The sequence below is a fragment of the Chlamydotis macqueenii genome, chromosome 2 (assembly GCF_036417535.1).
Source record: "Chlamydotis macqueenii isolate bChlMac1 chromosome 2, bChlMac1.mat, whole genome shotgun sequence".
Classification (NCBI taxonomy): domain Eukaryota; kingdom Metazoa; phylum Chordata; class Aves; order Otidiformes; family Otididae; genus Chlamydotis; species Chlamydotis macqueenii.
The window spans coordinates 75,377,039-75,388,654 of record NC_141557.1 but is presented as its reverse complement, the minus strand read 5'-3'; the positions used below and the strand labels follow the sequence as shown (position 1 = coordinate 75,388,654).

Here is an 11,616-nt window from a genome sequence, read left to right as displayed (position 1 = left end):
CAGGGGACACAACTGCTGCCTATAAGTACCTTGGAGGTAAACATTCCGGAGTTAAAAAAGAAAAAAAAGCTATGTGAGTCAAAGGGCAATGCTGGCATGTGAGCAAATGGGTACAGACTACCCCTGTGCAAATTGAGACTGAAAATTGGAAAGAAGTTCCCATCAGCGAAGGCAAAGTGGCCCTGGGACAGTCTTCCAGTTGGAGCTGAGGACAAATCAGCTCAGCTTGTTTCAAAATGATGTTCGACTTGTTTGTCTATCATGTTAGGAGGGCCTCACTAACGTGCAGCACTGCAGGATGCGGTATCTCCAGTCATAAAGGAGAAAACTGCATGTCCTAGGAGACCTCTCTCTGATTCCGTGTTCCAAAGTAACATTTGAGAATATCTGTGTTCTGAATTTTTTCTCTTTGTGTTTGTGCATGAACATCCAAGTATTTGAACAATCTGAGAAAAGCAGAGCTTCTCTCTGTCTGCTCCCTCCAAAGAAGAGAAGGGCTGGAAACCGTTTTCTAGAAACTCTCTTTTATTTCAAGTATTACTGTTAACAAGAATGTCCCTAGAGCCTGCTGTCTCCTTCTTCTGACTGTCTCCATGTGTATGTGTTTGCACATTGAATATTTCTCTCACACATCTAAATCGGGAGACCTGGAGTAACCTTCACGAAGTAGGTGGTGTGAGGGTGGTGCAAAGCAGTAGAAATAAACCAGAACGTAAGAAGCAGCCGGAACCAGACCTCAATATACTCAGTGCTGCACTTCTGCTGTGCGCGCTGCTACTGTCAAAGGGGATTTTTGGGCACCAGCTTAAGCTTTCAATGGCCAAGTGCTGCCGTCATCTTCTGTCAGTCCATGCTCTGGACGCGGTCCTGGCTCTCTCGAGCAGCAGGAATTCCAAAGACGCTCTTGGTGGTGATTGCAACTCCAGATACAGGCCAGCAAACTGCATGGTCAGACCGTAATTAATGTACAGATTGTTCTGTTTAGAAAGTGAGTGGTTTCCATATGAAGGTAAAACATCAGCTTCTTTGTTACAAAACCTTTTAAAAAGTAGTCACATATTTCCATCACAAGTTCCTTACGGAATACCTCTGTTTTCTGTGATGCATCTCACCTGCTTTTACAGGGTATGAAGATAGTAATGCAGAAGTGTGGAGGAATGCTTTATTAGGAGAGGTAAACCTTAGTTTTATTATGGTTCGGGTTTATTTATGGTTCATATGTTATATGTGTGCACTAAAAACCCCACCAACTAAAAATACTGTTTCACTAAGAGTTTATCTCGGGGTTCTCAGTGGTGATTTATCTCCCCTAACATTGACGTGACTGGTTAATTGCCCAGAACTCCCACTTTATTGCAGTCTATAGCATTTTTGATAAATATCTGGCAAGATGTTTCACTGTGATTTTACAAAATGTATTAAAAAGGAAAGACTTCAGGCAGTTACAGCCCTATCCAACGGACATTACTCAGCTAAAACATCCCCAGGAGCATAAGAGATTTCTCTGAATAAATACCATAGTATGGTGTCCTTACAACATGAAAACTCAGGCTTTCACACTGCTAATTGAATTTATCTGATTGTAATTTTCCTTTTCAGTAATGGATTTACAATCACATTGTGGAGGGTGGGGGAAATGTCACCATTTAATGGCTGCTTCTAAGCAATTTTCAAGGTAAGTATTTTTGGTAATTTTAGTCCTTGAAATACAGTGACAGAATAATAGCACTGAAACTTTATCTGTGAGTCTGCTCACAAAGCAGCTTTTTCTTGGTACGCCTGTGGGTATATATATATATGTGTGTGTGTGTATGTATATATATGTTTCCCACACACATTTTTCCATGTCTCTCTCCATCTTGGATCTGAAGAGACCATCCTCCTCCATCGCCCCGGCTGAGAGCTTGGGTTCTGCGCTGAGACAGCCAGCAGGGAGGGCCGGGAACAGCGGAACCTCCGCAACCGTTTCGCGCATGCTGCCGGGCGGCCGTTAGCCGGCCACCACCGGCGGCCCCGCTGAGGCGCAGCGCAAGGGCGACCGCACACCGGCACTCCAGGCCGCACGCTTTCCCTTCATCAGCTGTTACCGATAAGGAACGTAACCACCGAGCGCGGGGCAAAGTCCTGGAACGATTTTAAAACGGGTTTCAGCTCCGCTGCCCTAAGGAGCGGCGGGACAGCGGGGTCACCGGGAGGAAAGCGCTGTGAGCGCTTGCATACCAGCGGGCGGGCCGGCCTGTAACGCACGGCAGAGCAAGGTGGAGCTCGCCCGCCTGAGAGAGGACCCCCTCCCCGCCCCGCCCTCCCGCCGCGGCCCAACGGCAGAACGGCTTCGCGTGGCGGGAAGCCGAGCGGCGGGAAGAAGGCGCTGCCGGGACTGGTAGTAGGTCCAGAACTACATTTCCCAGCGGCCCCCGCGCTCCACTAGCCGCACGCCAGCCCCTGCTCAGCCCCAGGCGCCGTCACGTTGTGTTTATCGGGGAGGCCCCGCCCCGCCGCGCGAGCGGTGGCGTCACCCTCGCCAGCCTCCCTCGCGCGGCGGCTGCTTAATATTCATGAGGCGCGGGGAGCGGCGGCGGCGGGCTCACTCCTCACTCGCTCCCTAATGGCGCTCGCGACAGCCGGGGAGCGGGGCTGAGCCGGGCGCGAGGGCACTGGCGGAATGCTACCCGCCGCGACGTAACCCGCCCCCCCCCCGCCTCCGGCACGCGGCGCCGCGCTGCGCTCCGCTCGTCGCCCCCCCGCCCAACGGCGCTCCCAGTAGGGCGGCGGCGGCATCCCCGGCCCCGCGGGCGATGGAGCCCGCGCAGCAGAGAGCGAGAGAAGCCCCGGCGGAGGGCAGCGGGCGGGGGGAGCCGGAGAGCGGCTCCCCGGGCAGGAGGAGTCCGGTAGCGGCCGGCACGGACAGCGGCGTGGAGCCGTCGGGCGGCAGCGGGCAGTTGGACAGCAAAGGAGGCGGCGGCCCGCGGCGAAGGCGAGGGGGAGCCGGCAGTTTCGCTCCCACCGCGGCGCTGGCGGCCGGCGGGAACCCGGCGGCTCCCGGCGGGGCCGGCAACGCCAACTCCCTGCTCCTGCGGCGGGGGAGGCTGAAGAGGAATCTCTCCGCCGCCGCCTCCCCCTCGCCCGCCGCCGGCCCCGCCGCCTCGCTGGGCACCCGCAGCTTGGACAGGAAAGCGCTGCTGCTGAAGCCGCCCCGGCAGCTGCAGCCCCTGCAGCCCCCGGAGCGGGACTGGGTGCGGCGGGACCTGCAGCGGGGCTGCGTCCACGTCTACGAGCGCCACATGAACTGCTACCTGCGCCCGGTGCTTTGCACCCTGGAGACCACGGCGGCCGAGGTGGCCGCCCGGCTGCAGCAGCTCGGCCACCGGGGCGGCAGCAGCGTGGTGCGGGTGCTGGGCAAGGCGGCCCCGCCGCCGCCGCCGCAACCCCCGCCCGAGCTGGCGGCGGCCCCCGCCGAGGCGCCGCCCGAGCCCGCGGCCGAGGGGCAGCGTCCACGGCCGGAGGAGAAGCCGAGGAGCCGGCGGGGGACGCGGAGTGGGCCGGCCGGAGGAGACTGCGGGGAAGCGGCGCGGCCCGGCCGGTTGCCGCTGGGCGGCAGCGCCGAGGAGAGCGACTTGGCCGGCGGCCGGCCCGGCCCGGCACCCTGCGACTTCAGCCCCGCGGCGCCGCCGACCGAGCTGTACCTAGCGGGGCCGCCGCTCTCCTGCCCCTCGCTCCTGGGCGAGCTGGGGCCGGCCGGCTCCGACACCGAGAGTTTCAGCCCTAGCGCCGAGAGCGTCTCCGACCGGCTGGATCCCTACAGCAGCGGCGGCGGCGGCGGCTCGTCCTCCTCGGAGGAGCTGGAGGTGGAGCCGGCCCCCGACGGAGTGGAAGCAGGTGCGAGGCCGGGTCGGGCATCCCCCTGCCCAGGGGAGCTGCCCCCGGGGCGGGCAGGGGGGACGCCGGCGGGCGAGGCCGGCGGGCGGGAGCTGCCGCCGGGGGCCTCGCCGCCGGGGCCGCCCGCCCTGTACGTGCAGCTCCACGGGGAGACCAGCCGGCGGCTGGAGGCCCACGAGAAGCCGCTGCAGATCCAGAACGACTACCTCTCCCAGCTGGGCTTCCGGGACCTGTGGCGGGTGCAAGAGGAGGGCATGGACTCGGAGACCGGCTGCCTCATCCGCTTCTACGCCGGTGAGTGGGGCGGCGGCCGTGGGGAGGGGGCGGCCGGTGGGGCGGCGGGCGCGGATTCCACTGCCCCGCCGCCGCTTCCCACCCCGGCCGTTGGCCTGGCGGGCGCCGGGATGAGGGGAGGGAGGGAGCGGGCGGGCGGGCTGGGCTGGGCGCTGCCCCTCCGCCCGGGGCCGGTCCCGGGGTTGCCGCCTCTGACGGAGAAGGTGGCCTGCGGGCCTCTCCGCGGCGGGGAGGGGCCGTGCGGCAGCAGCGGGCAGGACTGCTCCGGTGGTGTTAGCGGCGCTGGGAAGCTCCGGGCTGCCCCAACGCGGAGGCCGTGCCAGGGCAGCCTCCCCCCTCCCTTCAACGCGTGGGTAATGGAGGTCGCTCCTTCAGTTGTTCTCAGTTTCCAGCAGCGGCGCTGGGCGCTCGAGGTTAAATCAGCCTTAATCTGCTGTTTTCCCCGCTGACGAGGAACGGGCCGATGCCGGGGGCGGACGATGCTGGTTGCAGGGTGCCGGCGGCTCGCTCCCGCCCTATTCAGAGGCCTCTGGGTACCGGTACTGGTCCCGCAGGCGGAAAACTCTGCGCAGTTTTGTTCCTGAGAGCGGTTGCAACTGCACAGGGCACGCAGGTTCCTGCGCTGAGAAGGGTGCGTTCCTGCAGACAGAATCCCCTCCTCAGCTTTTCCATGCTGATTGCTTTCACTTGCGATCAATTTTCCCATTTGTTAGAGTTAGTGGGACTTCACTGAGAGGTACTGAGAAAGTATGTGAGTGCAGGACATGGCCTTTGAAAACAGGGTCGTCAGCACCTTTATAATGAAAAGACAGGAGCTTTTTAATGCAGCTTTGCTGTTACAACTTACCGTACAGAATTTGGGGAGTGTTGGGTGGACAAGTTAGCTCCCACGTTCTAATTATGCAACCTTCTGCAGTTGTAGAGAGGTTTAAAAATACCATGTGTGTCAGTTGAATTGGTTTGTATAAAATACTTATTGTAATCTCAGAACTCCTTGGGTTTTAACTGTCCTATCCATCTCTGCAAGATGATGAAATTGTTTAATGTCCAATGAAGCATTCAAATACCTACTAAGTTTTCCTGTGAAAGAGGTAAATGCAATATCCAAAGATAAGGTCATGCTAGCAAAGTAGCACATGCCATCCATCCCCTTGCCAGGTTGGCTGAGCAGAGTGGTCCTTCAGTGAACTGTGAAAATTCAGTGTTTTAACTCTGAAAAATGCAGAGATTCTTCTCTCGAGTGAATTCCACTGAATGTCAGATAAAGGCGGTAATGGTGGGGTGGGCAGGAGAGCAGGATGCTAGATGAGTGCCCTGCTTTATTTGTAAGAGAATGTGGGAGTGGTGGTGAGTGGTCAATTCAGCTTTTCTTCAGATTTCTTGACCGGCTGTATAATGACCCTGGCATAATGAGTGCAGACATAGTATTCGTTCAAGGGACTGACAGAAATAGGTTAGATGTGTTGAGGTTAGAGAGGAGCTAAAATATTTTTTTTTTTTCAGATGTTGATGGTGATCTACATGTCTCTCCATTGCACTGTTGAGGGTGGAAGTCAGCAGGTGATGCTAGAAAGGATGTTGCTTCCTTTATTTCCAATCCCACTGTTAAATGGGGATGCACAGGCTCATTTTAAAATGAGACAACTGTGTGCCTCCTTTCCTAACAGGACGTGTTCTAAAGAAAACACAATCAGAAAATATAGCCAGGTCTTGCGCACAGTTAAGCTTGTTTGCATCTAGTTTTAATGCATTAAATAATGAATTCTGTATGTTAGATGTGGATGTTCCGACTCTTGCTTTGTTTCTATGTCTTAGCTTGATTGCTAACATACCTTGTCCATTCTGGAAGTCCTTGTACAAAACTACTAAATAGAAATGTTTTTCTATAAGTGTACATAGGATTCAATTAATGCAAATTTCTTACGCAAGTTCATATACTAAGAAGTATGCCTCTACTTCAAAAGCGCAGTGTTTTTTTGAAATCCTTATCTCTTTGAGGGGATCTGTGATCAACATCTAAAACACCTGTGATCAGGTGCTTGTAGCAGAATGATTGCAGCATGTAGTGTACCAGAGCAGCCAAAAACAGCTAAGAAGATATTACTGACATGTAATCATACTGATTTGGTGTAACTGTCTTGACAAGTTCTCTCTCCTTCCATATTTTATCCCCCACCCTGAAGATGAAAGAGAGGAAAGGAGGGACACTTTAAAAGAACACACTTCAAATTAAACTGGAAAGGGGAGTGCGTTTTGGCCCCAAAGTTAGGGTGTTTTGCTTAGGAGAAGTACCTTTTTTAATAAATGATCCTCCAGGATCATACCCTAAGGAATGCTTTAAACCAGTGATTTCCTGTTTGCCCGCAACTTCATTGGTTTAAGCAGCCTGGCTTGTCCCAGTGGATAGAGAACCACTAGCGTCTCTATCCCTGTAATTTCCTGCGAGCAATCTCAATAGGATTTGGCAATCCTGGTCTTCTACTGATGTGAAATGGCGTAAACCTAGGCTAGATTTATTGCATCGCTTCTAAAAAGAATTCTTTCACCTAATCCCCTTAGAGTGGGGAGGAAAGAAGAGAGCGAGCGCAGTGGTGACTTTCAGGCATTTTTTATTTCTGGGGAGAGACAGTTTTAAGACTGTAAGATTACTATACTGAAACTTAACATTACAAATTCCAAGTGAGATAAGATGATACAGCCAGTGATTTGAATGATTACTGTAGGTTGGTCATTCTCTAGTTGTGGGTTCTGGAAAATACATATTTTTTTAAAAAATTGCTAGAAGAACTGCAGATTTCTGACGATGACAAAAAAAGCTTTCTTAATAAGTCGCAGTTCACAAACATGCTGTAAATTAAATATCTGTTCTTTAAATGCAGAATTCCAAATTTAAAAGCTCCTGAAACCAAAATACGGCACTAAGAAGCAAAAAGTGCTTCCTGTATGTTGCCTTGGTTCCTTTCCAAATGTGGTTAGTGCATCTTTATTTTGGTATCTCCTCTCTTCTTACTTGGAGTGTGAGTGTGATTCCTTCAGTCTCTTGACTCTGAGCATTAAACAGATAATGCTGTTGCTAAAACAAAATCCCTTACATCTTTAAGGGTCTGATCCTACTCTCTCTGACATCAATTTGAGCAGAACTGGGCATTAGTGACTGGTCATGCATGTCAACTTTTCTCTCTGTTGAAATCTATATCAACAAAAGATACTGTCCTCAAAGTTTGCAATACTTAATCTCTACTTAAAAGGATATGGTTAAATAGCTTTCCTCTGAGATATTACGTTATTGAGTTATGGAACTGTATAAGAATCCATAGTGCAATTACAATCATGATATTGTCGCCGGGAGACCAATTAGGTCAGACTTACTAAACTGTTCCTAAAACCATAAGAGTGGCTGCGATCCAGAAGGCTTCTCACAAACAAGTTATACTGTTCCTTATTCTCTGTAAAAATAATTTTCGTAAAACGTAAGTTGTCCCAGTGGCCTTGACTTCTATATAATTTGCATGTAGAAGGAAAAATAGACTCATATACCAATCTCATCATTTAAAACCTGCAAAACTACTTATTTGTTTTGAGACTTTAGATCAAAAATAAGCATGGAATCATACGCAGTGCTGTGTTCTGGAGCATCTGCATGGCAAGGAGCTTTAGTAACTTGGTCTTGAAGGCTGGTTCGGTACAATGGATGTTTGAGGCTTTTTTGTTTTACTACTGGAAGGTGATGTTATTTGTGATTCTGGCACTTGGCCACCATTAAATTCTCTGCTCTTTGGTGTGACATGGACCTTCTACACCTGATGATGTCATCAAATACTTACCACTTTTCAATAGATAATTACCTATAGACAGAATACTAAGAAATGTCGGATGTAGGTAGGTGTATTAATTTTGCAACTGGCTCTCAGATTTTATTTGGGAAGCGATGCTTTTTGTTCTTGTGACCTTTTAGAAAGCTGTGAGGAGAAACGAATCCAGCTTTGTCTTAAAGTTCATTATAAGAAATGTTGGTCTATCCAGTAGGAAGATAAGGTTGGGAAGATCAGGATCAGTTGCAGTGATCTAAGCTGTTGTTTGGTTGGGTTGTTTTTTTGTGGTTTTTTTTTTTTTTTTTTTTCTTATCTTAAAAGTACAATTGGTAGTTGGGGTCACACTAAGACTGCCAGCTATATGGATGGATACGTGGTTTTAGATGCTTACTCGTACATGAGAACACCGTAGGCCTGGCAATGCTGAGCTTTGTGGAATGTGACATGTATTGACTCACTAGCTGCTTGTTGTGATATACTTGGTGAATAACTCAGTTCAGCTATTTAATACATTGGAAAGCTCAATTTAAGATGACTAAGTGCCATTTAAGGGGGGGAAATGTGCCAAAGACAGACCTGCTTCTTAAATTAGGGTAGGAGAAAAGCTGTGCCGTAAAGAGCTTCTGCCGTTGGAGTGCTGACTTAGTTCTGAAATCCAGTGTCTTACTTAACATGAAATAAATTGATTCACGTTGATGTGAATGGATGTTTTTTTTACTGATGTAATTGGAAAGGGGAGGACTCTGTGAACTTGTCTGAAACCAAAAGGAGAAACAACTTCTGCCTAGGGCTACTATGATCTTGGTATTTTTTTTTCTTCCTAGTGTGACTTGGATGTACATTCTTTTAGTTTGTAATCATTTGTTTGTTGGCGTTTCCTGCAAAGAGGAGTAATACCTAAAACTTGCCACTTTGGCAAAACATCTCATTTCAATTACATAGTGCATTTAAATCCAAGCTTGGTCCTTGTCAGAACCAAAGTAGTGAAATTTCTAGTCCTGTTCCGCAGAAGCATTTAAAATGGTTGCGGTGTTGTTGGCTTGCTCCACCTGTCCATGTGCGTAGTCCTTTGCATACCTCCTTGCAGTTGGAGTGGGGTCTTTCTAAGGTAGGCAGCTTTCTGGAGCTCTGAGGGCACAGCGGCCTCTCCTCCTGCGCGGGAGGAGCCGTGCAGATAATGCTGGAATGCTGGGGAAACTGCAGCTGATCTTTGGTATGTGACAGCTGTTAAGTACAGAGGTTTTTGCAACTTTTAAATTCTGCTGTACTCCTGGCTAGTGTCCATAATTTAAGCATGTGTGAAGTACCAACATGGGAGATTTCAGTGTGATGTACGTAAGAGTTACCATATATATTAAATATGTAGTACCTAAATTGGTACATTCAGGAGCTGAATTTCCTCACTACTGCAGCATGGAATGCAGCAGTCTGTTGTTGTGTATTTTTTTTTTTTTTTCGTTTCTCATTATGTATTTTGATACTATCCCTCTTTCCATATCTCACCAACTATTTCCTTAAGGTTTTGTGGTGTGGTGTTTTTTTGTTTTTTTTTTTTTTTTAAACTGTGCATAAACATCCTCTTGATGACGGACCTGGTGATACACCTAAAAGCCCTTGTGCAATTAAAACATCCATCTGTTCTGTCAGGACACTGACAGACTGCTATGCATCTAAAGCACTGCGTGGTTCTTGGGAAGATACTACTTAATAGTACAAAAAAAAAGAAACATTAATTTGACTTAGTCTTAGCAGCTAGTATGTGCTGCTTAACTACTGAAAACTACTTTGTGGTTTTATAAAACAATAGAGAGATTTCTTTGTTATCCAAATGATCTTCTGGAAAAGAAGCAAGTATAAACCACCATGTCTGAGAAGGTCAGTTTGAAAAGTTGTATGCATACAGAATTCCATAGAATAGAAGCTTAGTGATAGAAACCCTGAAGGGTACTACTTGGTGACACTCGGCTTTTTAATTTGGAGGGAACCTGTGCATTGCATGCTTACAGCTGTATTTTCCTCTGCGTTTAAGGGGTGATTATTTTAAATTAGCTGTTTAAGCTATTAGTATCTTGATTTATTTTAGAAAAACCAACCCCAAACAAACAAACAAAAAAACCAAAAAAAAACCCAAAACCAAACCCCAAAGACTGGGTTTCTATTTGCCTTGGACAGTAGAAGCAAAGACACTTTGACATAGTCTTCAGTCTTTCAATATTTCACTGCTTGTGGAGTGAGGCATGCTGGCAGTTTAGATTGGATAAATCTATGCATGTACTTGTTTTCAGCTTCCCTTGACTCAATTCTGTTGCTCTATTTTAGAACTTTTGTTCCAATGAGGATTTGCACTCTGGGAAGCTGTATGTCTGAAATAGCCCTGTAATAGCTTTATTCTTTGACCCAGAGAACTGAGTGTTACATTTGTCTTTGAGGTTTTTTTGGTAAGGTCTCTTTTTTGGTGTGAGTTCAAATGGTGTAGACTTTGATGCTTGGAGTCAGTTGCAGTTTGTGTGGGGAAACTAACTCAAGTAAAAGGGACAGAGTGGAATGTACTTAAGTCTCTTTTGTTTTGCAAGCTTCACTATCTTGGCCATGTGATTCCAGCTTATTTTTTTTTTTCTTCTCAGAGATGTTTAAGAGAAATGAAAACAACTTTTGTAAACAACCAAAAAGTATTAAACTCACTAAAAAATGAATGTGTGTTAACTTTTTCTAGGTTTGACTCGAAGACAGCAATTCCAAAGCACTAAGCTCTTCACAAGATATTTAAGAAATTTCACAGGAAGACAGTGTCCTTGTTTTTAAAATAATCATTAATGTCTTGCTTATGATAATAATCTGTGAGATTGGAAACCTAAGTTACAAATTCTTGTTGATAGAGTTGTGCATAGGTTTGGAGTAGTTAAGGTCTACAAATTTTGTCAGCAACTTTCTGTGAAAATTCTAGGTTTTTGACTTCATGCTTCACTCAGAAGTGCCTTGTTTTAATTTTTGTGTAACTTTGGTCCTTCAAATAGCTTTTCTGTGCAGTTGAGTTAGCCGCAATGTTAACTTTTTGGATAGAATAATTTTCACATTTTTCACTATAAAATACTTGTATTTGCTCTAGAATATTTTTTTTCCCAATTAGACTGGCATTTGTCCAGTATGCTGTCTTAACATAGATAGCGTTTTCCAAAAATAACTAGTGGCAAATTCTAATTGAATGTTTTCCCACTGATTTGCTGTTAAATACTGAAGCCATCTTGGCTACTGGAAAATTTAAAACACTAAGTCTTTATGATATATTTTGATTGACTCTTAATTTACTTTTCATGTGTGCTATATGATAAAATGCTACATGCAAAGAATAGACATCGCTTCCCTGTTGGAATGCAGCAGCTGTCCTAGTAGCACAGAGGGACGTATGTGGATTATAAATTAATAAAAATATTGTGTCCCACTGAAATACTATTCAGGATTTCAGGTAGGCAAAATTAATAGTAAAAGCAGTTTTCTGTGGTGTCTGTGCTGGCACACCCACTTTGTTGTTTGCTTTTTTGAAAAAAGGCAATGGCACTAATCACCGTTAAGTTACCACGGCTGTTGTCACTCCCTCCATGTGCTCTGCCACTGTCACATAAAATCATTTAGTTAC

At 47.8% G+C, this 11,616-nt stretch overlaps 1 protein-coding gene across 1 annotated transcript in view; it reads left to right on the top strand.

Moving 5' to 3' along the window:
- The first annotated feature begins 2,566 nt into the window (after positions 1 to 2,566).
- The window catches only part of PHLPP1 (PH domain and leucine rich repeat protein phosphatase 1), a 155,131-nt gene continuing 146,081 nt past the window's right edge, over positions 2,567 to 11,616 (top strand). The window contains exon 1 of the mRNA XM_086740321.1: positions 2,567 to 4,170. Within this exon, the coding sequence (XP_086596447.1) occupies positions 2,796 to 4,170 (1,375 nt within the window). The 5' untranslated portion in view covers positions 2,567 to 2,795. The remainder of the gene's footprint in view (positions 4,171 to 11,616) is intronic.